The 27571-nt window shown below is 42.8% G+C and overlaps 1 protein-coding gene across 1 annotated transcript; it reads right to left on the bottom strand.

Annotated features, from left to right (window-relative positions):
* Positions 1-104: 104 nt before the first annotated feature.
* Positions 105-26581, bottom strand: LOC144526541 (arylsulfatase I-like). The gene is made up of 11 exons (XM_078264078.1): positions 26371-26581; positions 21090-21288; positions 19656-19795; positions 18071-18220; positions 13613-13687; positions 12671-12845; positions 9828-10064; positions 9281-9427; positions 6651-6798; positions 3896-4500; positions 105-2753 (listed from the first exon to the last, which is right to left on the bottom strand). Exons 2-11 carry the CDS (start codon positions 21270-21272, stop codon positions 2334-2336), a joined length of 2280 nt encoding a protein of 759 aa, XP_078120204.1. The 5' UTR covers positions 21273-21288; positions 26371-26581; the 3' UTR covers positions 105-2333.
* Between the last annotated feature and the right edge of the window lie 990 nt (positions 26582-27571).

The following is a 27571-nucleotide window of genomic DNA, read 5'->3' on the forward strand; positions in this document are numbered from 1 at the left end:
TGTTAGTTCTGTATAAGGCTGAATAAGTTGTGAAATGACATGTTCCAATGGCAGTTTCTGCTGTTCACAGTAAAACGTAGTGAAATAAAAACACGTACTGTAAATTCATAGTCAAGATATGCTTGCCACTGGCAATACATTCAAACAGCCACAGTAAGACATAAGGGAAACCAACACAATACAAGTGTATGACAACACATATTAGAAACACATCTGTATTCACTGGGATGTGAAAATATTAAAACCTCGTCCTATTTTGTTCCATATGACAGACAACAAATAAAAACAGTTTAGAATTATAAAATTATTAACAGAATTATAGAATCATAATTATCACGATCATGCACTTTCACTGTCAAATGTAAAAATTTACACATTTGCTTCAAAACCCAAATCCTAAAGAGCTCATGTTATGCTTTTTGGCTGTTTCTCTTTCCTTTATTGTGTTATATATCTTTTTGTGCATGTTATAGCTTTACTAAGTGAAAAAGCCCAAAGTCCCCCCCCCAAAGGGACATACCATCTCCAACAGAAAACACTGTTCACCAACTGCTCCAAACAGCTCTATTGTAGTCCAGCCTTTACTTCAGAGACAAACGTGGTCACTTTGGAACACACGTTATAATGCTCGCCTAGCTGCTAGCAGGACACGCCCTCATACTCTGCTTCTGACTGGCTAGTAGTCCTTACCTAGGTACTGTCAGGGCACGCCATCATACTCTGCTTCTGACTGGCTAGTAGTCCTTACCTAGGTACTGTCAGGGCACGCCCTCATACTCTGCTTCTGACTGGCTAGTAGTCCTTACCTAGCTACTGAGCATGTGCGACTCCCAACAAAGATGGAACAGAAGTGAGATGTCTCACTCTGTAGCTAAAACAGAGAGCTCAACACACAGGGTGAAAAGAGGAGCTGCAGCAATGTGCAGTACAACAAAAATATGGTGTTTTCAGAAAATTAAACAACATAAACCTATTCTGGTACAACCTCTAAATATAATTATGAACCTGAAAATGAGCATAATATGAGCATTTTAAGTTAAGTTAGCTCCAAGTTAAAGAAACATAATGAAATCATTGACAGTGTGAACATACTGTACAGCTTACTGCCACACAGCGTCGGTCCTTGTGTCAAGAACTCTGTCAGTTTGTGAGTGACAACAATTCAAAAGGAATAACCGACGTAATAATAAGAAAACAGTGGACACACAATTTATAAAATCACATAATAAATCAGGTGCTGAGGAGTGTAACATTGGTCACATTAGTAAATAAAAAAACACCTTACCACCAGAATAGTTAGGAATTGAAAGGATCAGTTCACCCAAATCACAAACACGTTTTCATGCTCACTCTAAGTACTATCTCGCCATGCAGATACTTTCACATCACTACTGTTTTCTACACACGTTCCGAAAAAGAAATGCACAGGGTAATGGGGTTACTATCTGTCAAGTCAAGAGTTTATATTGGAAACTATTTTCTACCCAAGTACAAGTGACAACCGTTCTCCAAACCTTAGTACCTGCATGGTAGGGCTGAACGATGAATCATTTTCAAATCAAAATCGTGATTTGAAAGAATGTGATTAGCTGAATCGTGAAGACCGCGATCAATCGAATGTGACATATTTAGTTGAATGTTTGGTGAAACATTTTTTATTCCTCTTTTCATTATTATACTTACTGTTTTTTTCATTAGATAAATGCTGGAATGATGCTACATATCACAGATTGTTTACAGAAATGTCCTAACTTTATTTAACATGACCGTAGAAGGTGCAATATGTAGCTAAAAAATAATAATCACAAATCGAATTGTAATCGCAATGGACCTTTTTCACAGCAGACGTGTTGACTTGTCATAGTAGGAAAAGCACAGCTGATATTGATCACCTTAACGATGGCTCAGTTCCATCAAGTGTCCCAGTGAGCTATTTCAGTGAGTCAGCATGTCCGACACCAGGGCCTCTCCTAAGTGGTATGCAGCCAACATTAATGGTTTTGAATACACCTGTGCTTTTCCTACTATGACATGTCAACATGTCTGCCGTGAAAAAGGTCTATATCTGGCAGATTTGTTTTTTTCCCCCCACATCGTTCAGCCCTACTGCATGGCCAGATATCACAGGGGATAAGTCAGAGAACATGTTGTGGTTTGAGTGAACTGACCCTTTAAAAAGACATTGAAAACGTAAACTGTAGAAAAGTGAAGCCAGTGAAAGGACATGTTGTTTAGTGGAATTAACTCCCCTGGCTACCACCTTTCCCTGGTTTTTAGGAAAAACAAAGATGCAACGTCTTTGACACAATGGTTTCACCCCTGGAGTCGACACCTCAGATCCGATTGGACATCATCCTGGTGTTCAGTTTCAGAAAGAACGCCTGCAGCTTGCACAGCGGGCACTTGGGCTTCTTCCTCTTCTTCTTGTTCTTCCCTTTCTTGTACACTCCGTGGTACTTCCCCTCCTCGCCCTCGTCTCCGTGCACCCAGGGCACCCAGGCCCCCCTGTGCCGGCTGGGATCGGCTCGAGGGTCGTCGGGCGGGAAATAAACCGGCACGGCGGTTTGGTTGTAGTGGGCGAGCCGGGCCATCAGCCGCTGGACCACGTCTGGTCTCTGGTCGGCCAGGTCCTGGCGCTCGCACGGGTCGGCCGTGATGTTGAACAGCCAGACGTTTTTCAGGATGGAGGGTTTGGGCAGCGCCGAGTCGGTGCGCTCCAGGTTCCACCAGCGTCCAGGGAGGGTGGGAAGTACCTGAGGATGGTTTAAATGACATGGAATGCTTTACCATCAGAGAAAGCTAGCACTTGTTCACTGTAAGAACTATTTTAATTGGAGTATGCATTGGAGAGTGCCCAGATTAAGCTCCTCTGAGGGTTTTTTGCATCTCTCCATCACATCTTTTATTGATTATGTGTATATTAATCTGTAGTATTTGTATATGTGTAAACCAATAAACTAAACTAGGGTGTGCGATTATTTATGTTCTTCATGATGAGTTTGAAACAGAAGAGAGTTAAAATGGGTCTGAATGTGTTGAAGGGCTGTGCAATTAATACAATTTGATTGGGATTTGGATTTCAGCACCTAAAGATCCAATGTGATACCATGACTTTGCGTAAACATACACGCCACTTTCAAGGCGTGTTATCTGTACGCATTTTGAGCTATCCGCGTGTATGTCTACGCTCTATACAGCGGACAGCAGTCTGCAACGTCACAGCGTTAACAGACACGCCACTTTCTAAAGCCACGTGGCGTGTTATCGCGAGGCTACGGTTGGGTTTAGGAAACATGACACGTGGGTTGGGTTTAGGAAAAGAACAAACGTGGAAAGTATACGTCTCACATGGGACCCGATCCCTCGCTCTCCTGGGTGAAAGTCCTGTGTTTTACCCATCCTCTCTACGTGGATTTCATACTACTCGCTACGGCGTCAATTCACACGCAATCACTAGGTAATGTAAGTCAATGGAGGCCAAACAGCTTTGATAAACGCGCTAAAAAGTGAGTATGTGTCTTGATAACACGCCAATAATGGCACACGAACTGGCGTGTCATACATACGCCACTTTGTGAGATCAGTCTGAAAGATCACAAAAACAATGGAATCAGTAAAAACAATGATTTTGCACATTAAGTTTAGCAAATAAACTCGTATTTGGTCTTGTTTGCTGAATAACACAGATTTATGACACACATTTTATTATTTATTTTAAGGTGATTACAGGAAAAGTATGAAGGGAAAATGTTTTTTTAACTTTAATGAATGCAACATCTTTCCAAAAGTCAACGAGTAATAACTGTGTTAAATAATCCTGATTTCAATATTGAACAAAAAAATTTGCGATTATGATTTTTTTCTATAATGGAGCAGCCCTAATGTGTTGCAGTACCTGTGGGGGGACCCAGTCTCCGTGTCCTGGGTCTCCTGTCAGCAGCTTCCAGTCTCCGACTCTGATGGCGGCCTGGACCGACGCGTCCCACACCGGCTGGAGACTGAGCTGGGTAGTGGGACGGGGGTTTGGCTGCGGCGTCCCTGGCTGGGACATGTTCTGGTGTTGGGATAATGTCCGCCTGGACTTTGACTTTAAATGTAGCTTGGGCTGTGTCTTGGATTTTGGTCGAGGTGTTCTTGCCCGGGACAGGTTCTGGGATGTGTTGCGTCTGAATTTTGACTTGACACGTGATTGGACGTGAGGCTGAGATTTAGGGCGGGATGTTCCTGACACTGACGGAGACTTGCTGGAGTGGGACTTCAGATGTGGATTATAATGGGATGGTCTCTGGTTCTGAGGGTAGACTTTGGTCTTGGATTTAAGTTTGGATTTTGGGAGGGGCTTAAGCTTGGCTTTGGGAAGGGGCTTGGCTTTAGGCTTAGCAGCATGATGGGAAAACGTCCGAGGTTTCTTGGTGGTCTTCAACCTGAACGCTGCCTTCTGCTTTGGTTTCTGCTTCAGGATCTTCTTCTTCTTTGGCTTCTTTGGGCCTTTGGGTTTGCCTACCGACAAATCAAAGAAAACACACAAGATAGACGAATGAGGAATACGAAGTAAACACTAGCCAAATTACTTTTATTCCATATTTATATTGCTTAGTTGTCTGTAAGAGGAGCTGCTGCTTAGATGTCTTCCTGCCATACATCCCTCCTGACTTTATTCCCTTTTCATCTTAATTTCTGTCCTCCTCCTTTCTTTGGCGCCAAATGTCTCTCTTCCATAAAAGGGGGACTAAACAAACACACACACACACACACACACACACACACACACACACACACACACACACACACACACACACACACACACACACAACAGGACTGATAAACCATGCAATAATTGACAATACTGTAACGTTAAATACAACTGTTTATTTACTATACAACTATTTATTCTTGTTGCTTATATTCATTTATTGTTTGTTTATCTCTAGAGTGTCTTTTTGTACTCCCCCCCCCTCCCCCCCTTGCTGCTGTAACACGGTGAATTTCCCCTTTGTGGGATTACAATTGCTTCTAACTGCTTACACATGCTTTCAAAACTATGTCTCCTTTTTTCAAAACTCTACACGCAATTCCCAAAACTGCACACACAAAATGAAAATGCCTCACATCTACCTCAAAATTAAACACTGCATTCAAAATGCCATAAACCCATCTCAAAATGAAGCATTTGCATCAAATGGCAAACACTCTGCAAACCTGATGTAAGAACGTCCCTATCTGTGCTGTTTGCATGTCTAACAAGAAGTGTCTGTTAACACGCCAGGAGCTCTGTGAGCATGTACTGAGGCAGTGCTTTGAGCTGAACCCTAACATGCTGATATTTGGGCTGTGGCCAGGTGTCCCTCCTATATAAATTGTTTGTGGATAATTCTGAAGAATCCTCAAATAGAAAAAGGCTGGAGTGGTCGCGCGACCTGAGCAGGGAAATCTCTGAAGTAGACTGGAAGACAGTTTGTCAAACAGCTCAGACACAGACTATCAACAGCAGATTTAAACTGATACCATTTAAATGGATTACGCACACTTACATAACTCCTTCCGTCCTGCATCGTTTTAATAAGAATAACCCAGACCTATGTGTTAAATGTGGCCTAGAAGAGGGTACACTATTTCATTGTCTGTGGAACTGCCCAAAAATTAGAGAATTCTGGGAGAAGGTTGTACAGACTTTGTCTGACATTACCTCTGTGACGCTACCTGTATGCCCAAAGATTTTCATCCTTGGTCTTTTTCCACTAGAGACAAGACTGTCAAGTCTCATAAAAAAAGAATCAATGTATGTTCACTACAGGCTAAACACTGTATTCCTACCTCATGGAAGAGCACTGAGGCACCTTCAGTGGGATTATGGTTTAAGAACCTCTCCAACTGCTTAGCCATGGAAAAACTAACATAAGCCAACAAGGGGAACATTCAGAGCTTCTACAAACTATGGGGACAATTTACTGAATACCTTGAGAATCATCTACCCAGAAGTCTACTGAGTAACTGATTCATGCTACTGTATAAATAATAATTATTAAAGTAGTTCTGATCTTTTTTTTTCTCTTAAACATGGTTGTATGTGTGTGTATGTGTATAGGTGTGTACAGGTACACGTGCATATACAGTATGTAGATCCTGATATCCTGATATTATGTATATGTGTATGGTAGGTTATGTATGTGGTGTTATGGTGTGTCAATTTTGAAAGAATTCCAATAAATATAAAAAAAAAAACCAACATGCTGATATTTAGCAGGTATAATGCTCACCATTGTCACCATCTCAGTTTAATGTAGGAGCATGCTAACATTTGCACTAAACACAAAGTACAGCTGAGGCTGAATGTCATTAGTTTTTGCAGGTATTTGTTCATAAAGGGTTGGAGACATTAAAAGTGCAAGGTAAGAATTGATACAAATATTACATACACTTCAATAAACTCATAGATAAATCGATCACTAATATTCATGACAATTGAGCAATGATGACACCGTACTGTTTCCACTAAAATACACAGTACGACAGATACATGTATCCCCAGTTACCAGCCTATTGCCATGCGTGTGCAGTTTTGTAATTTATCTCACAAGTGAAATGTTGTGACGCCCTGACTGAAGTAGCTTTTCGTACGCCACCTTTTGACGTTTTATTTTGGTAGTCACCTGATGCCTGCTCTGTGCTGACGTCCCACTTCATGGTCTGAGCGGGGGGTTTGTGCAGAGGGTCGATGTTGTGAAGGATCTCCTGACGAGGTGACTCCTTCCCCTCGCTGATGGTGGGCCAAACATCGAAACCATCCAGGCCGGGACTCTGACAGGGAAACAAATAACACTCAGAGAATAGAAAGGAAAAGCTCTAATGTGTGCCAGCAGGAACAGTAAAACTTTAATTACAGTCCACGTGTTCCCTGCATTAATGGTGCCAGAAGAAATACTCTAATATAATGAATTCATTAATTTACCACACAGAAATAATAATGAATTTCTTTCGTAATAGTGGCTATTGAGCTTCTGGATTACTGAGATACTGTCGATTGTTATAATAAATAAAAAAAATATTTGTTTATCTGCTTTGGCAATGGAAACCTACTTGCATACTATGCCAAAAACACTCTTTGGGAGCTGTACACAGACTGCACTGACTTGCCAATACCAATAATTCATGAACTAAAACACAAAGTGTATATGTGGCCAGTTGTGCACTTATCATAATAGGTCAAGAGCAAATGTATCTTCATGTTAGTAGATAGACAGTTTTACAGTAGCGCTGTAATCTGGTAAAGTCTGAGGCCAAAATGACGGTTAATGTAGACGGAGCTTCACATTCAACCGTGACAATGAATAATGTCTTAAGATAAAAAGGCTTATTCTGAACCTCCCCATGAGATCTCACCTAGACACTTCTCATTTTGAGATTATGGGGTGGTTGGAAGTAGAAGATCGGTCTCTCAGATTCACCTGTGCATGGTACATAGGACTGTGCATGGGGCTGTCCCCAAATATTTAATCAATTATTTTAACAGAGTGAGAGATGTTCACAGCTGCTCCACCAGGGGCAGCTCTACTGATTTAGTACCTCCTGGAGTTAAGAGTAATTTAGGTAATAAGGCACCTGTTCTGATCCAATATAGCATTTGACTGGTAGAATAATGTAATACAATGTAAGGCACATGATGTTTTTTAGTTTTTTTTTCTTCTTTCTGTATTCTTAAAACGGGATAGTGGATGATATAGATGTCTTGTTAGTTGTGATGGTGACATAGGTTGTACTGTCTGTCAAAAATATTAACAAAACAAACAAAAAAAAGAGTAATTTAGGAGATTTTAAGCAGGCACTGAAAAAATGGTTCAGATGCCAATCTTAATATATTTTTTTATTACTGTATTGTCTTGATGGATCTATTTATTATATGTATGGATGTGATGATTGATGCTTGATCTGCTGCAACTTGCTCTGCCCCCCCCCCTGAGTCGGGCAGCAAGACGCTCCGCTTCTGAGACGCTCCCGGTGTGGTATGGCGCGTGGCGGAGGACAGAACAAAAACGGAACGCAGCCAGAACGCAGCACAGTAGAAAATGGGGGGAAGGCTGTGCTCAGACGGGGAAATAGCGATCTGGAAATTTGCCGCAGCGAGATATAGCGAGTGCTTTGTTGTTGCAGGAAACATTCAGCTATTACACAAACTCCCGAGTGATTCAGTTCTCGTGTTTAATTTTTTTTTACCCTCATAGTGTTTTGAAACGTTCTTGTGGCAGAGATAGAGGCAGTGATGTTTCCTGTTTCCTGTACGGGCTCTCTCAGCCTCAAACCACACCGACCAGTCTGATCTCTGTTAGATGACTGGCCACCGCAGCGTGATGTCGGGTTGCGTTTCTCTAAAAGTTGAGACCGTCGCAACTTTTCACCGCAGGCCTGCTGCGTTTTTATTTGCGTGTCCCCCCTGCAGCAACCCCCGCTGCAGCCTAAACACACTACCCCCATTCAACATGAATGGAAATACCTGCTTTTTTGCCGAACCGTCCGACGGCCGACGCAGGCAGTCTGAAGGGGGCCTAATGCACTCAGTGAGAGTGCCTTTCCCATGGTATTATTTACCCTTTAATATCCTGATACAAAAGAGACCTAGCTAAGAAAGCATTAATGACAAACATACAAGTTACAAGCAATACACTACGTACATTTTTAGCACTTTTGAACGCTTCTGTTCCAGGCAGACAGGGGTGCACCGTTTATGGTTGGCGCTCAGAAATTGTCTGTCTTGGCTGTGATCTGAGCTGAGGGTAGTCTATATCCACGACGTTCCACCAGACAATTCCGCCAGATTTCACTTATTTAGGCCGGATATCCGTTGCTTTGAGCTTCCTTTATGTTGGCGTTCTAACCTCTGGTGGATTTGTGAGGACTATGGTTAACTGCTCCTCAGATCTCTGCAGGGTAAATCCAGACAGCTAGCTAGACTATCTGTCCAATCGGAGTTTTCTGTTGCACGATTAAAACTACTTTTGAACCTACACGTTCCACCAAAACAAGTTCCTTCCTGAGACTATTTGGCAGAGGCCCCGTGGCTCCGTCCGGAGCTTAGCACTGCCCAAGATGATTGTGATTGGTTTAAAGAAATGCCAATCAACCAGAGCACGATTTTCTCCCATCCCAGAATGCTGTGTGGACTAGCCACCCTTCCTCCACAGCACTGTGGAGGAAGGTCTGGCAATGCGACACTTTGCCGAGGGTAACCCACAACGGCAGCGAGTCCTGCTACAATGTTCAAATAAAGGTAGTGAGTTGCACTGACCTGGCTGGTGTTTCCCCCGGCCAGGCCCACCAGTGTGGGGAACCAGTCGGTGATGTGGAGCAGAGCTTTGGAGACCCGTCTCCTGCGTCTCAACAGGGGGCTGTGAACAAACGCCACGCCACGGACTCCACCTTCCCAATACGTACCCTGGAAACACAGGCAGGAGGTTCAGCTACAGTTGGCAAAGCCAGTCCCGTTAGTTGGCCGAGATCTCTATGTGCACCACTGATATTCACAGCATCATTTTATATCACATTATGTGAATATCTGCAGGCACTTGAGGATAATGTTATGAGTATTACTTTATTTTTTGGGGGGGAATCCAAGCTAAATGTTATTTAAACATCTCATACTAATAGTTAAACTCCTCCTTATTTGGCATTAGAAGGACTGCATACATGTTTCTGTAACTGTAAAAAAACATCAAAAGAACGACAAAAAGTCAAGGTGAATTTGTTTTTGTGCTGGCAAGTAGGAGATATTATTAAAACTGAATTCTGCAGTGAAATTGATGTACAGAATGCAAAATATATAAAGGTATTTGTACCTTTCGGCCTCGGAGCGGCCAGTTGCTCCCTCCGGTGAAGGGCTGGGCGCCGTTGTCGGTGGAGAAGATGATAACGCTGTTCCGGTAGTATCCGTACTTTCTCAGAGCGTAGGTGACATTTCGGACCGCCTCGTCCACCGTGGACACCATGGCGGCAAACTTCCTCCGGGCGACGTTGGCCATGCTGCGGTACGGGTAGATGTAGGACTTGGGGATCTGGAGAGGAGTGTGAACTGCCTGGAGAAAAACATTTACACAGTGGGTTCACTTTGTACATTTGATTTCATTGTTTTTTTAATTGGTTATTTGTATTTCTTTCTTATCTATTGGTGCAGAACTTAAAGTGCTCATATTATGCTCATCTTCAGGTTCATAATTGTATTTAGAGGTTATATCAGAATAGGTTTATGTGGTTTAATTTTCAAAAAACACCATATTTTTGTTGTACTGCACATTGCTGTAGCTCCTCTTTTCACCCTGTGTGTTGAGCTCTCTGTTTTAGCTACAGAGTGAGACATCTCACTTCTGTTCCATCTTTGTTGGGAGTCACACATGCTCAGTACCTAGGTAAGGACTACTAGCCAGTCAGAAGCAGAGTATGAGGGCGTGTCCTGACAGTACCTAGGTAAGGACTACTAGCCAGTCAGAAGCAGAGTATGAGGGCGTGCCCTGACAGTACCTAGGTAAGGACTACTAGCCAGTCAGAAGCAGAGTATGAGGGCGTGTCCTGACAGTACCTAGGTAAGGACTACTAGCCAGTCAGAAGCAGAGTATGAGGGCGTGCCCTGACAGCAGCTAGGTAAGGACTACTAGCAAGTCAGAAGCAGAGTATGAGGGCGTGCCCTGACAGCAGCTAGGTAAGGACTACTAGCCAGTCAGAAGCAGAGTATGAGGGCGTGATGAACTGCAGGTTTGGTAAATATGATGTAAGCTGAAGTATCACAGCGTGCGCTTTCTGCGGGTTAGAGATGGCGCTGATAACGCTACATTCACAAATGTACATACATCTGGCCCTCAGACCCCTCTAAAACAAACCGTACTCAGAACTCCTAGGGAGATGGTCTGAGTACGGTTCCCTTTAAGACTGGGTTGCAGTTCTCTTCACCTGCGCATTGTGAACACGGCACCTTTCAGGTTCCTTTAGCCTTTTATGTATTTTAGCTTTGAGGCCCTGTCAGAGCTGAAGTGGACCAGAAAGAGAACTGAGTCTTCTTTCAAGTAAACGGACATCGTGAACGCAAAAAGAACTGAGGGCATTTTCACACCTGTAGTTCGTTTGCTTTGGTCCGAATCAGTTGGTGAGTTAGTAAACTTGGAGCGATTTGCCCTCGGTCGGTTTGGTTTGGTTTCACACCTTGAAAAATCCAAGCGTACCAAACAAATCATTAGTCATTAGTCATTAGTCAGTAGTCATTACAAATCAGGCAAGGACGTCCAGCCCTCTTATTGGTTGGATGTGTCTGGGGGTGGGAGCAAGAAAGTCTCCAATTTTAGCGGCAGCTGGTTTGACCACGGAGATGCGAGTGACGGACGGCAAGCTTGACTACAGTCTATTTTTTGTGATAGAAACACTGCAAGCTGCTACAGTTCGATGCTCTGCTGCATCGCAGACTGCTAAGCACACCTGACTACAGGAGACATCAGCTCAGACTGCTGAACACACCTGACTACAGGAGACATCAGCTCAGACTGCTGAACACACCTGACTACAGGAGACATCAGCTCAGACTGCTGAACACACCTGACTACAGGAGACATCAGCTCAGACTGCTGAACACACCTGACTACAGGAGACACTAGCTCAGACTGCTGAACACACCTGACTACAGGAGACATCAGCTCAGACTGCTGAACACACCTGACTACAGGAGACATCAGCTCAGACTGCTGAACACACCTGACTACAGGAGACACTAGCTCAGACTGCTGAACACACCTGACTACAGGAGACATCAGCTCAGACTGCTGAACACACCTGACTACAGGAGACATCAGCTCAGACTGCTGAACACACCTGACTACAGGAGACATCAGCTCAGACTGCTGAACACACCTGACTACAGGAGACATCAGCTCAGACTGCTGGACACACCTGACTACAGGAGACATCAGCTCAGACTGCTGAACACACCTGACTACAGGAGACATCAGCTCAGACTGCTGAACACACCTGACTACAGGAGACACTAGCTCAGACTGCTGAACACACCTGACTACAGGAGACATCAGCTCAGACTGCTGAACACACCTGACTACAGGAGACATCAGCTCAGACTGCTGAACACACCTGACTACAGGAGACATCAGCTCAGACTGGAGGAGTATATATAGTTGGTGCGGTTCGAGTACAGATCACGTTCTTACCACAAACCTCTCCAGAGTTGGATTGAAAGCGTACCGAGACCACCTCATCAAGCAGGTCTCGGTACGCTTGTTTGGTCCGCTTTTGATGCCCACCAGAGTTCGATTGCTGCGTTCTCACCTGCCCGAAACGAACTGCACCAGCGGGGCAAACCAACTCTAGTTCGATTCAACCGAACTTAAGGCTGTCGGTGTGAAAACGCCCTTAATGTGGTTGAAAGTCCATGTGGGCCAAACAGTCTGGCTGTCTCATAGACAACAAACGACTTTAATGTGGCCTCAATGTTATTCCAACGTTTCGGACTCCCCCACACCCAGACATAAACTAACATAAACTGCATCCAAACTCGTCAGGCTGCGTTGTATTTGACCTATTCTCTGCAACTATTCATGAAAGAAAAGATGTTTTCTCTCCTTCTGCCCTGATTTTGAGGGGCTTAAACTTGAATCCTGTTCCAGAGATGTTTCTCACAGCGTGATACCTGGAGGGAGAGCAGCAGGAAGAGCGGCCTGTCCTTGGGCTTGTGACTCTCCAGGATCTTACGAGCTCTCTGCGTGAACAGCGTGGTGGAGTATTTCCCTTCCTGGCCCCACGCCACGCCCTCGTCGTCATGGAGATCATACCCACACAAGCCTGGGCCATCACAGGACCCATAACTGGAGACAGATGGAGACATGTGAGTCATAGAAACATATAGGGACAACAAATATTCTAATCAGTCCTGGTTCACTCTTATATAGGGATGCACCGATTCTGCCAAACCTTAGAATTTTTTACCACCGAACCGGACCCTACACTTGCACTACGCTGGTCGACGTGATGACGGCGCCGTTGATTACAGGAAGGTGTTTACGTAGGTGGAGCGTTCAATGCAGCAGGCTGTGAGGAAGTGAAAATAGAACTCTGTAGCAGAACAAGTGTTGTTTGGCAGTACTTTCAGTCAAAAGAAGGCCATTCAAGTCCAGATACATGTTCAATCAGCAATGCTGATTAGTCTGGTGGTGGCGAGGACCCTAAACAATACACAACATCTGTTACAACATCTGGTCTGAAACATCCAGAAGAATACGAGTTGTCCATGAAGGAATCTAGACAGGTACAGCAAAGGAAGGACAGTCACAGCTAAAAACATGTCACTCATCTGGCGATAGCGATGTGCTTTCCTACGATGTGAAAAGAGCGTGTGAATTCAACATTAAGTTGTTACATTTAACTATTTTATAGGCTGTGGACGTAGTTTACTTCATTAATGTGTTTACTGTGTTAATGGACTGAGGATGGGAGGAGGATTCGGTATTTGGTTTCAGATTCGGCAGAATCTTAACCAGTGGATTTGGTATTCGGCTGAACCCCAAAAATCTGGATTCAGTGCATCCCTACTCTTATAATAATAATAATAATAATAATAATCATACACTTTTACCTGTAGTAATCCACACTTCCTGTTAGAGAACCAAAGAAACTGTCAAAACCCTTTCTGGTGGGCAGGCATGCCTTCCTGGAGGAAAGAAGACAGATGAAGTTACCTGAGCATCAGATTTCTATTATACTGTTCTACACAAGCAGCTTCAACCAGAGATCTTCAAATGGGGGTCGCTGCAGGGGGGGCCATCAAATTATTGTTTGATAGTTTAAAGGTCCCATGACATGGTGCTCTTTGGATGCTTTTATATAGACCTTAGGGGTCCCCTAATACTGTATCTGAAGTCTCTTTTATATAGGCCTTAGTGGTCCCCTAATACTGTATCTGAAGTCTCTTTTATATAGACCTTAGTGGTCCCCTAATACTGTATCTGAAGTCTCTTTATATAGACCTTAGTGGTCCCTAATACTGTATCTGAAGTCTCTTTTATATAGACCTTAGTGGTCCCCTAATACTGTATCTGAAGTCTCTTTATATAGACCTTAGTGGTCCCCTAATACTGTATCTGAAGTCTCTTTTATATAGGCCTTAGTGGTCCCCTAATACTGTATCTGAAGTCTCTTTTATATAGACCTTAGTGGTCCCCTAATACTGTATCTGAAGTCTCTTTTATATAGACCTTAGTGGTCCCCTAATACTGTATCTGAAGTCTCTTTTATATAGGCCTTAGTGGTCCCCTAATACTGTATCTGAAGTCTCTTTTATATAGACCTTAGTGGTCCCCCTAATACTGTATCTGAAGTCTCTTTTATATAGACCTTAGTGGTCCCCTAATACTGTATCTGAAGTCTCTTTTATATAGGCCTTAGTGGTCCCCTAATACTGTATCTGAAGTCTCTTTTATATAGGCCTTAGTGGTCCCCTAATACTGTATCTGAAGTCTCTTTTATATAGGCCTTAGTGGTCCCCTAATACTGTATCTGAAGTCTCTTTTATATAGACCTTAGTATATGCCTATAGGTAAGGAAGCCATCCACAGATACAATTAAGCTTAAGGATTCACTGTTCCACATTTTAACATTATTTATAAATTTTATGAATATGTCAACAATTATTATTATTAGATTTTTTTTTTGGAATTTTCCCTTTATTATAGTGACAGTAGATAGACATGAAAGGGGGAGAGAGATGGGGGATGACATGCAGCAAAGGGCAGCAGGTTGGACTCGAACCCACGCCACTACAGGACTTAGCCAACATGGGGCGAATGCTCTTACTGGGTGAGCTAGAGGCCGCCCCAACAATTATTATTTTAATAGCTTAGAATTGTATGCACCATAAAAAGGTATATCTGAAGGCTCTAGGCCGCCCCACACATTATTGTAGGACCAGTTTAATATGCATCTTTTTAACTTTATACATTATATATTGTAGCCTAAGGGGCCCCTGCTCGGTCTCTTTTTCAGCTCAGGGGTCCTTGTCCTAAAAACGTTAAAGACCCCTGGCTTTAACTATTTTTTTTTAAGTTTTAAAACCGGTATTGTTTATCTATCTGTGTTTGTTAACCTGCATTTCTTTGAGTAAAACAGACAAAACAATGACCCACCCATGATAACACTGCTGCATTGTGCTGCTAGTGGAATAACAAACTACAAATCACGGTATGATCACAACATGAGTTAGTTCTTATTACTTATTTCCTGCTTTTGAACAGCGTTGAGAAGATTCTTCATCACTTTTGCTTATTTGGGTTTCAAACCTTTATCAACCAACTGTTTCAGTAACGGTTCACCTAATGCCGACCTTACACCAAACGACTTTTCAAGCGATTCCACTGTCGCGGACAAATGTCCAATACTGGAATGAAATCCTTAGTCATCCTCAATCCTTAGAGTCGGATCGTCTCAACCGTTTAGCGTAAGGTGGTCATAAAAGTCAGTCCATGCTGTCTTAAGTCAGTCTTTTTCCTGTCAGGATCAAAAATTGTGTTTGATACTATTCTAAGTTTGAAGTCTTGGTAGTAAAATCTTTTAGTCTGAGACTAAACACTCAGAGACGTTATGCCAGAGAGTCTTTAGATGTGAGATGGAGGCTTTTCACAGTCTTCCAGTGGATGCTTGGCATAAATGAAGTGAACTGTAACGCCGTGTGCTTTTTACCAGGATTATTTCTTGTTTTGGATGACCACAATGACTGAAAAGACAAGGCATATATTCATGTACTAGATGCTCATATTCATAAAACCCTTTCTAGCACTAGCAGTTTGTTGTGGTGTTCCACAAGGCGGGGCAAGGCTAAAGGGTTAGGGTTAGGGTTAAGGATGCAGACTTGGTGTCTGCATGCTTTAACCGCAGTGCTTGCCGGAACCCTAACCCCTAACCCTAACCCACATGCACACAAACACACACAGACTTGAACAGACATACGCACGCACACACACACACACACACACTAACACACACACACACACACATACACACTAACATCAGATTGGGGGCGGCGGGGGGGGGGGGGGCGACAGCAATTTCTGTAACTTTCCAAACTACTATCCAACATCCACACCCACTTCATGCAGTGATTGGCAGGTGTGTCGAGGTGGAAAAGTAAGCAGAGTTTTAACTTCTCTCTCAAACCCTCTTCTTTTTAATTGTTGGCACAATAATTTAGAGAGATAGTCTGAATGTGTGCGCCGTTTACTCCACATTTAAATGAGTATGCGTCTTCCCTTTCTTTATGACAGCAGGCTTTCCAACCCTCATACAAACTAGAGATGGTCCGATACCATTTTTTGCTTCCCGACACCGATTCTGATACCCAGAACCTGAACCAGAACGATACCAAGTACCGATCCGATACCAGTGTGTCATATATTTTATTATGTTTTAACAACTGTATACTACTATCCCTGTATGGATGTGATATGATTTCTATCTTTGTTGTCGGTCTGACTCAGGTTAAACTCTTTGTGAAACATGAACAAACACAAACAATGAATGCCACAGAACGTTCTTTTATTAACCAGTTTGACAGTCAGTTATAACGGAAAAAGAACATAAATAAACTACTTTAACGTAGATTTTCTTTAGGGCTTTATTACGTGGTATCGGATCGGTGCATTAACTCCAGTACTTCCCGATACCTGCGTTTTAGGCAGTATCGGAGCCGGTATCGGAACATCTCTAATACAAACTGTTTCCAGTATGGCAACATCAACTAAATGATCAAATATTCGACATTTAAACTTCTGACTTGTTGGGAATAAAGAAATGAAAAGCTGAGTGAAGTAGTTGGCAATGAGCAGATGAAGAATAGTGTTGCCTAATCAACTCAAAGTTTGCGCTAAGCTCATTGGTCAACCTGTTCCACACTCCTTTCAAACAATCCACAGGAAGAGCATGCTCATGCTTGCTAACAGCATCTCTTCTGACTCCATGCATGTTTTAAACTGTGAATACCAACTTTTGCCTTCTAACAGGCGATTTAGAGTCCCTTCGTTCAGACACAACAGGCTTAAGAACTTGTTTATGCATCAGTCTATCCTGTTGCTAAATCAACATCAGTGTGCTGCTGATTAAGATCTGGATCTGAGGATATCATGAAACATGTTTCTTTGTCATGGCCGTTGATGTCTTCATCTTTGTCCTAAATGTGTAATTGTTGTCTAACTCTGTGTGTACTTTTCTGTTTTCTTTTTGAGTGGAGCTGCTCTGGAAAGAAATGTAGTGTAAACTGACATTAAAGTCTTATCGTATTGTTTTAACATAATTTTAAAGGACAAATCCGGCGCAAAATAAACCTAGGGGTTAATAACACGTGGTTACCGAGTCGACCGTTCTCTGGGATGTGTTTTCATGCTAATAGAATGTGACCAGTTTTAGCACAAACAGCTAATTAGCTAATAACGCTAGTCGTCGGGGCCACGCGAAAGTAAAAAGAAATCTCTATTTCTATACCACTAACAAGGCTCAAAATATCACCTCACTTCCACGGGAGCATAATGAGGGTCCCTACATGTAAACCGAAGCATTGAGAACTTTGTAAGTGTACAGACAGTTTATTAAAAAGATAGATTATAAAGACAGTATCGTTCATGTATACAGGCGGGCACCATCTTGGGAAAACAGTCACAATCAGTCGGACAATGAACGCCGTGAGTTATGTTACTGGTTACTGGTTACACTCATTATGCTCCCGTGGAAGTGAGGTGCTATTTTGAGCCTCGTTAGTGGTATAGAAATAGAGATTTCTTTTTACTTTATCCGTGACCCGACGACTAGCGTTATTAGCTAATTAGCTGTTTTCTCTAAAACTGGTCACATTCTATTAGCATGAAAACACATCCCAGAGAACGGTCGACTCGGTAACCATGTGTTATTAACCCCTAGGTTCATTTTGCACTAGATTTGTCCTTTAAGATAAGACATGTCGGAGCGGGGGGGGACAACGTGAGTGTGGAGGTTAGGGTGAAGTTATTGTTTAATAGTGACCATAGAATAGAAGCTCCTGGTCTTCCCTCACCTGTAGAAGCCCAGGTGCCACTTGCCGACCATGTGTGTGGTGTAGCCGGCCTGGCGCAGCCTCTCAGGCAGAGTGTCCATGTGTGCAGGCAGACAGCTGGGCTGGCTGGGTCTGATAATGGAGTGTTGGAGTCCTGTGTGGATCTGATATCTGGAGGGAAAAAACAGACTTGTTATTGGCTTTCTACCAGACTGTAGAGGGCTGGGGTGATATGCTTTTGTCCCGATTCGATTCTTTCACCATACATGATACATGATTGGATTTGCATTGTGATTTTCATTTATTGTGATTAGATAGCATTGAGTATTGGGATTTTCTTTTACTTCTCTTACAAAAACAAAAGTTGGAAAATACACTTCTAGAGACAATATATCATGAGACATTTCAGTCTAACATTTATTTACTTTGTAAATAAGAACATAACTCTTTTTTTTTTTTTTTTGCCTTTGTGATAAATGTTCTGTGTTTGACTGTTCAATGTTCCATCCTTATTAAAGAGCTCATATTATGCTCATTTTCAGGTTCATAATTGTATTTAGAGGTTATATCAGAATAGGTTTACATGGTTTAATTTTTTTAAAAACACCACATTTGTGTTGTACTGCACATTGCTGTAGCTCCTCTTTTCACCCTGTGTGTTGAGCTCTCTGTTTTAGCTACAGAGTGAGACATCTCACTTCTGTACTATGTTTGTTGGGAGTCACACATGCGCAGTAGTAAGGACTACTAGCCAGTCAGAAGCAGAGTATGAGGGCGTGCCCTGACAGTACCTAAGTAAGGACTACTAGCCAGTCAGAAGCAGAGTATGAGGGTGTGCCCTGACAGTAGCTAGGTAAGGACTACTAGCCAGTCAGAAGCAGAAAATGAGGGCGTGCCCTGACAGTAGCTAGGTAAGGACTACTAGCCAGTCAGAAGCAGAGTATGAGGGCATGCCCTGACAGTACCTAGGTAAGGACTACTAGCCAGTCAGCAGCAGAGTATGAGGGCGTGCCCTGACAGTACCTAGGTAAGGACTACTAGCCAATCAGAAGCAGAGTATGAGGGCGTGCCCTGACAGTACCTAGGTAAGGACTACTAGCCAGTCAGAAGCAGAGTATGAGGGCGTGCCCTGACAGTACCTAGGTAGGGACTACTAGCCAGTCAGAAGCAGAGTATGAGGGCGTGTCCTGCTAGCAGCTAGGCGAGCATTATAACGTGTGTTCCAAAGTGACCACGTTTGTCTCTGAAGTAAAGGCTGGACTACAATAGAGCTGTTTGGAGCAGTTTGTGAACAGTGTTTTCTGTTGGAGATGGTAAGTCCCTTTGGGGGGGGACTTTGGGCTTTTTCACTTTGTAAACCTATAATGTGCACAAAAAGATATATAACACAATAAAGGAAAGAGAAAAAGCCAAAAAAGCATAATATGAGCTCTTTAAAAGAAAAACCCCTTATTGCTGGCGATTCATATCCATGTTCTCATCCTTGCATAAGAATATAGAGCAGTTTTGATGGTGTCTCATGTGATAATGCTCCATGACATGTTGTATCTGTTACACCGTGAATATTCAACTTTAATGGTTGAGCCCTAGCGCAGATGCTGTGTACCTGCCGGTGAGGAGCTGGCTGCGGGACGGCGTGCAGATGGGCTGAACGTAGTAGTTCTCCAGCGTCACGCCCTCCGCCGCCAGCTTGTCCAGAGTGGGAGTCTTGATGGTCGGGTTGTGGTAGCCGATGTCGTTGAAGCCCTGCGTTAGAGGCAAGACAGAGTTCTGTTGAATGTTTGGATGATTTACACCGAACATTTGGCCTTTACATGTGCAGGGACAGAATTAACTTGACGGTTTAAATACTACTTGGGCAAGTCCTTTTTCCCCTCTGTGATACTTGTCTCCCAGATGGTCACAGACCCTCTGATTCCATATCTCCCTGGATGTAGGAGCCATTTCCTGGTCTGTACACTGTATGTATACATGATAGAGATGTACTGTGGCCAGGTTCAGGACGATTACACTTTACTGCTATAAAATATGCAATAACTGTTAACTTGGCCTACTTTTCCAATTATATCCATCCATCCATCCATCTTCGGTTGGATCGCGGGGGCAGCAGCTCCAGCAGGGGACCCCAAACTTCCCTTTCCCGGGCCACATTAACCAGCTCCGACTGGGGGATCTCGAGGCGTTCCCAGGCCAGGTTGGAGATATAATCCCTCCACCTAGTCCTGGGTCTCCCCGAGGCCTCCTCCCAGCTGGACGTGCCTGGAACACCTCCCTAGGGAGGCGCCCAGGGGGCATCCTTACCAGATGCCCGAACCACCTCAACTGGCTCCTTTCGACGCAAAGGAGCTGCGGCTCTACTCCGAGCTCCTCACGGATAACTGAGCTTCTCACTGTATCTCTAAGGGAGACGCCAGCTACCCTCCTGAGGAAACCCATTTCGGCCGCTTGTACCCAATTATATGCCATAATAAAACAACTAAATTACATTTAAGACTTGTCAGTCTTTTTGTAATTTCAATACTATCACCAACAGCTGAATTTGTGGTGTACGATGTAGGTTGTTATGTAAACATTATCCCATATGTTGTCCTGGGGGTAATTAATAATAGACTGTATGTTTCATATTTGATAGGTGTTGTAGTCATATTAGCATCGTAGAGGAGACGTGACACACACACACACACACACACACACACATAGTGCGTTTCACTATCTTTGTGGGGACCCGTCATTGACATAATGCATTCCCTAGCCCCTTACCCTAACCTTAACCATCCCAACTAAATGCCTAACCTTAACCCTTACCCTCACCCTAACCAGAACCTCATTCTAACCCTAATCCTAAAACCAAGTCTTAACCCTCAAACAGCCCTTTAAAAATGTGGGGTCAGCATTTTGGCCCCACAAAGCTGTCAGGACCCCACAAGTATACTGGACTCCCGGTTTTTGGACCCCATGAATGTAGTTCAAGAACACACACACGCACACACACGCACGCACACACGCACGCACGCACGCACGCACGCACGCACGCACACACCTGGTCGTCTGTGAGGATAAAGATGATGTGTGGCTGGTTCTTGGTCTTGGGTTCTGTCTCTTGATTGGGAGTTTTTGAGTCGTTGTGGTTCTGTGTCTGGTTTGGTTTGGCCCGGTGAGCAGACAAGCGGCCCAGGCTGATGAACACACTCAGCAGAGTCAGAGCCACGGCAGCAGCCTGCATCTTTACTGCACCAGCCCTGCAAACAACAACAACAACAACAACAACCCTGACATAACAATTGAGCAGATTCCATGAACAAAACACCAGGGAAGTGGAGCTTCAAAATGTTTCAGTCGGCACAAACTCACACATGCATGCCATCACTGGTGCTCCGACTGCAGATCATAAAACCACATTTGGGATGGACTCGCCAACTCTGGCTGTAACTGTGATCTGAAACACATCCATCTGGTGGGGAGAGAGCTAAAACTCTGAGGAGGCATTTTGAACTATTTACAGTCTTTGGAATGGAATAATAGCAATAAAAAGTGATAAGAATATTAGCCTGAAGTGCCTGAGAGAGCAGAAACAGACCAGTTTAAATGGGACCTTTCTCACTATTCTTTGATCGTTTCCTGCTGTATTTTACGGAGCTTCTAGTCTATCCATTTTGAGATTTTAATTATCACTTTTGAAGGCGCTGAGAGTATGTAAAGGATTGATTCATGAGCCTAAGTGTAGCCTGAGCTCCTGTGGTGGGCCCCTTGTGGAGACTCCAAGATCTAGATTGTAAACCAGGGCTGAGCGGGTCTTGCTATCAGGGTCCCAGCAGCAAGAATTTGCTACACCGAGATTGATATTTGGGACTCTAAAAATAATAATAAGCGGATTTAAACCGATCAATTCAATCAGTTTGTACAAAACTGTGATCAATCAATTAAAGATCAACTGGAAATTGCCACTTTTTTTGACATTTTTTCGACGTTTTTGGCGCTTTTATTTCGACATTTATGGAGCTTTTCTTTACTACCACTAATATATACACCACTAACACTAACTTATTACCACTAGATTTAAACACAGATTTTTTGGTCAATCCTCATTTATATGAAATTATGCCTAATTTTGAGTTTAAAAATGAATTCATTAAAATGACGAATTATTTTGTTAAGATCAGAGGAACATGTATGTTCATGGATAATCACAGACTGTCACAGTATTGGTATCTGTACCGGTATCGAAAATGTATTATTGTACCCAGCCATATCTGTGTCATAAACCAAAACTTATTCAGCTTATTCAGCTTCTCAAAGACAGAAGGACCCTCTGCCTGTTTCAGAGAGCCTCCCCGACAGACATCCAGTTTAAGTTTCCAACAAACAAAGCTCTGACAGAGTGTGTGTGATTTATTAAGGCCTGATTCCCTGCCAGTGAGCAATGAAGGAATGCTGCCAGATGTTGGAGCATGGTTGTACTTACAGTAAAATACACAACTTAAGCCCTCTCTCAGTAGACATTTCAGGGCTGATGAACTGCTTTAGATTAGATATCCCCAGTGGTGGAATGTAACTAAGTACATTTACTCAAGTACTGTACCTAAGTCCAAATGTTGAGCTAATGGAACTTTTTTTCGGGTTAAATGGTGGTCGTCCCGCTCCCCCCTAGCGCCTGTGAGCGGAAAAACCACCCTTGCAACTTTCAGCCGGCGAGCCGACGGCCTCAGCGTCAGGAAGTATGGCGTGATATCAGGTCTTATCATGTAACGAATTACTTCACAGTACTGCACACATACGCCTATTCAGGAAGCGGCTAACAAGGTAGTGATGGAGTTTTTCACACTGTCGTTATGGCTGAGCCGGCTAAAAAGAAGCAGAAAGCTAGGGAAGCATTGTCGGAGGAACAGAGAAAGAGGAAACAGCAGACTGACTGAGAGAGGAGTCAGACACGAGTAAACATAGGAGCTGCCAAATATCTATTCTGAAGCTGTAGGGGGGGCTCTATAGAGAAACCTGCCAGCAAAAAGGAAGAAAACAGCCAAGAAATAGCCAAAACTGCATAGCGCCCCTTTAAGATTACTGCACACAAAACACATGTAGTTTATAAAATCTGATGTTTTATTCTAAAGTAAACTAGCCAACAATATAACAGCTACAAGTCCAGCTGAGATGATCAGACCATTAAACACACAACTGGTTGGAGCCTTTACACTTTCTACAATGGGAGGAGAGTTCTGCATCGAGTACTTTAATACTTTAAGTACATTTTCCTGATGATACTTCCATACTTTTGCTTAAGTAACATTTTCAATGCAGGACTTTTACTTGTAACGGAGTATTTTTACAGTGTGGTATTAGTACTTTTACTTAAAGGTCCAATGTGTGTGAATGTCTCCCGTCTAGCGTTGAGATCATATATCAATCAACTCTCTCGCGCCACGCAGTTCAAAGTACGTATTACAGCTACGGTAGCCTTCACGCTTCAAAAAGACGGTCTCTTGCTCTTTTCAATCTCCTTTTTCTTTTTCTGGGCGAAGAAGAAGAAGACTCCTGTTCCTGAAATTTGGATTTTGAATACGTGTGGTCCTCCATGTTTCCTTCTTCAGGAAGCTACGATACCCGTTAGCAGCATTAGCAGCAGCTGGGAGTTTATCATGTGACAGAGAAAACGTGAAAGGTGGAGCAGCATGTCCTGTATGTCCCTTACACACACACACACACACACACACACACACACACACACACACACACACACACACACACACACACACGTGGAGCAGCATGTCCTGTATGTCCCTTACACACACACACACACACACACACACACACACACACACACACACACACACACACACACACACAAAGGCGGAGCAGTATGTCCTGTATGTCTTTTTCCGGCTAATGTATTTCTAGATGGAGCATGAATATGGAGCGTCTATCCCAGTTCATGCTAATGCAAATGTAAAATGTCAAGCCAAAAGGAATACTTGGAATTGATGGTGGAGGTAAATATTCATGAAAAAGGACAAGTTTGTGAACGGGCAACACAGATTTAGATAATGAACAACTACACACGTACTGATATTAGGATGTGGGAACGGTTGAGCTCATGATCATTTTATTGATGCAACTTTACACATTTGTATTATTGTAAATTAGGTGTGAATGTGTTTGTAAAATTGTATATTCTGATGTTTTGGTACAATGCATCTCTCCTTGTTCTTATACATGGTTCATGTCTCACGGTGCATTGGGCCTGTTTAAATACAATTACATTACATTACTATTAGGGATCGACCAATTATCAGCCTTGCCGATAATCATGGCTGATAATTTGGCAATTTGCAGATTATCTGTATCAGTCTTTTATTTTACTGATGACCAATGAAGTGAATTAACTATAAAGTGTGCTACTTTGGCTCGGCTACAGCTCTGTAAGCAGTCTGCAACACCTGCAGACACACTGATAGCACGTTAAGACTTCAGGAAGCATGTTTTGCTTTTTTTTGACTGTGTATTATGTTTAGAGTTTCAGTTTTATTAAATAATTGCTTAAAGCATTTAAACAAACTTTTGTGTTGGAGTTTGTAACACTCTAAAATGTTCATTTGGACTAAAGGTGTGGACACACAGAGCCGATAATCGACTCGAGTCTGTTCGGTGTGTTGAATTTCCGGAGAAACCAGACCCACGTGACGCTTTCGTCCAATCAGCTGCCGGTTTTCATTTTTGGGCGACAATCCAGATGAGCGCCGCCTGCTGTTATGGAGACGTATTACGTCTCGTCTCTTCGGTGTGTTCTGAGGAACTTTTTGGACCAACTCGGGGAGACTGATCAGTCCCACTGCCTCTCTCTGTGTGTCCACACCTTAAAAGATTTTCATCTTTACTGTAAACACATACTGTATCAAACACGCATCAAACTCGAGGCCCGCGGGCCAAATCTGGCCCTTTACAGATATTTTTTTCAAACGTTTTTTGTGTACCTTTTGGGCGCTTTTACTGTGATGGCTAAGGAACTTTTTAACCCTTGTGTTGTCTTCCCGTCGACCGTGCAACTTTTAGTTTTTCTGGGTCAAACTTTTTTTGGAAGGTTTTTGTCACTTTTCCCGATGTTCTTCAAGCTTTCTCCTGACATTTTTTATCAGTTTTTCAGATGTTTTTGTCAATTTTTTCTGCGCTTTTTGTGTTGTTTTCCCCCCCCGACATTTTTGTAGCTTTTTCCATCATTTTGTCACTTTTTTCAATTTTCTTTCATCATTTTTTTTTCAAATGCTATAAAACTGAATAAAACACCCACATTCAATGAAAGTAGTGAACTGATCATGTATTTTAATGGTGGAGAGCGTTGTATGGAATCCACGGTATTTTTTTTTTTTGACAATTTGGTTAAAAGAAACCCAAACTTCTGATATAGAAACTTTTTGAAAATGGGTCAGATTTGGAGGGTTATATGGAGGGTCAAAGTGATATATATCATAAAATGACATGTTTACAAGCATCAAAGCCAAGAACAGCAAACTGTTGATTTCATATGTAAGACTTGACTAAAAGCAGCTTTCTCCTTCAGAAAGCTGGGGATTACTGTACTGATGTCTCAACTGGTTTCCCATTAGCTTCTGTTGTGTCCCTACTGTTGCTGAAACATTTGGAAACTGTTAACATTAGAAGGGGCCCCCTAAGACAGAATATATTTTGTTGGAGCTATACCATGTATGGGGCCTTAAATGGTCAGTTCCCTACTCCAAGCATATACTCACACCCCCACTTTAGGTTACAAAATGCACAGATAAATACCATGTGATAACCGCAGAACTTCAGAGCGACAATGTTTGAAGATTGGGTTGGTCGCCTCTCCGAGCTCCTGCAGAAGCTTGTAAATTAATGCTGAAATCTCTGATGTAATAAACCTTTTTATAATCGAGAACAGTGTCAACGAAGTTCCTCTTCAGACACCACACTTCCATTACTGGTGGAAGTGACACACACACACACACACACACACACACACACACACACACACACACACACACACACACACACACACACCTCTTCCCTCTGTACTTGTACAGTGTGTGTGCTGGACATGCACTCCTTTCCTGTGACAGCCTTGAGTGTGTTAGTTCAGACTGTACAAGCACAGACTGGTCGTGCATTAAATGTGTTGTGATAAAGTCTGCAGCCTGTATCAAGTTACAAATTCACTGAACCTCATTAGAAATACAGCAACTGTCAATAGAAGTATTCAAAGTCTGACATAACACCATGTGATGTTTTTTAAAATCAGCACATTTCTGATGGGATGCACACATCTATTCTGTTAGCCAGGCCTGAATCAATACCTCGATATTGGATCAATGAGAGTGAACGGCTCTTCTTCTCCTCCTCCTCTCCTCTTCCTCTCCGCTCCTCTTCACTTCATTCTCCACTCCTCGGCTCTTTCTTCAGGTCGCACAAAGTTTGGTGTGCGTGACGTTCGCAGAAGACGCAGCATGTCCTCAAGTTTCCACAAAACCTTCCTTCAGTCTGAGGTCTGAGCGGCCACACTGCCAATGAAATACGACCAAAAGTCAAGAGAGCCACAGCACCGCGCTCACACTACCGGTCTGACCTGTCAAAATAAAACACCCCCCTGAAAATATAATACAAACATCCACTACACAGTAGGCTAATAGACTAACGTGTCTACACAGGCTCCCAAATGAACCGTTAACAACCGTTAGCTAACTGTAACCGTTAGGCCTAATTATCCATATTTCAAAAGTAGGCCTAGCTAAGGCTAACAATAGGCTATACATAATCCTGAAAAGAGAGAAATGTTAATGTTCTCTGTCAGCAAAAATGTAGGCTAAAGAAATTAAACGCCCCTATTTTTTTTCCAGTTGTATATTATTGCTAGTTACCAATTAAAAAACGCTAATGCTATAGTGGGGAACTGTGCTAACTACACCCTAGTTTGGATAGATTTGGTCGTTTCCTCAGTTTGCTTTATACATGAATATATTGTTTTCAAGCTCATGGTTAGCAGAGAAACATGAGCCATCGTTTGAATTCATTCTGACTCCAGAGCAACTCAAAAGACAAATGTTTCTAATTCTAAAAATAGTTTTAATGTATCCATTAATACAAAATTGTTCATTTTATGTGTTCAAACCATTTTACACTAGCCAATAACTGAATTTGAATGGAAAGTAGGCCTAATACATTGAGCTGTTCATGTAAGCATTGTGATTGATGACAGACAGTAAGCATACTGAGATTACCAGGAATGACTTGCAGGTTAGCAGGTTAGCATGTGATACCCACATGGGCTTACTATGCTAACAGGTTTAAATAAATAATAGAACTGAAGAAACCATTTTACATATAGGCTACTAAGATTCAAACCTAGACTTCATTTTCCTATCGTGATAGTTTTATTTTGAAGGCTGAAATGCTACAGTCTTTGTGGAAGCCTATTTGTGTAACTTGGCGCAGGGTAAACAATAAAAAGCCGTAATTCACCCTTTGTTTAAGGATGTACACTGCGTTAAAGTGACTCTT

This window comes from Sander vitreus, chromosome 12 (genome assembly GCF_031162955.1).
Source record: "Sander vitreus isolate 19-12246 chromosome 12, sanVit1, whole genome shotgun sequence".
NCBI classification, from domain to species: domain Eukaryota; kingdom Metazoa; phylum Chordata; class Actinopteri; order Perciformes; family Percidae; genus Sander; species Sander vitreus.

Bases quoted from the DNA above. Each gene is read 5' to 3' on its own strand.
- LOC144526541 (XM_078264078.1), bottom strand. From the start codon at position 21,272: ATGCAGGCTGCTGCCGTGGCTCTGACTCTGCTGAGTGTGTTCATCAGC. The intron at 19,796-21,089 runs GTGTGTGCGTGC...CCTCTAACGCAG, and splicing joins TTATCCTCACAGACGACCAG to GGCTTCAACGACATCGGCTA. The intron at 18,221-19,655 runs GTACACAGCATC...TTTTCCCTCCAG, and splicing joins AGCCAGCTCCTCACCGGCAG to ATATCAGATCCACACAGGAC.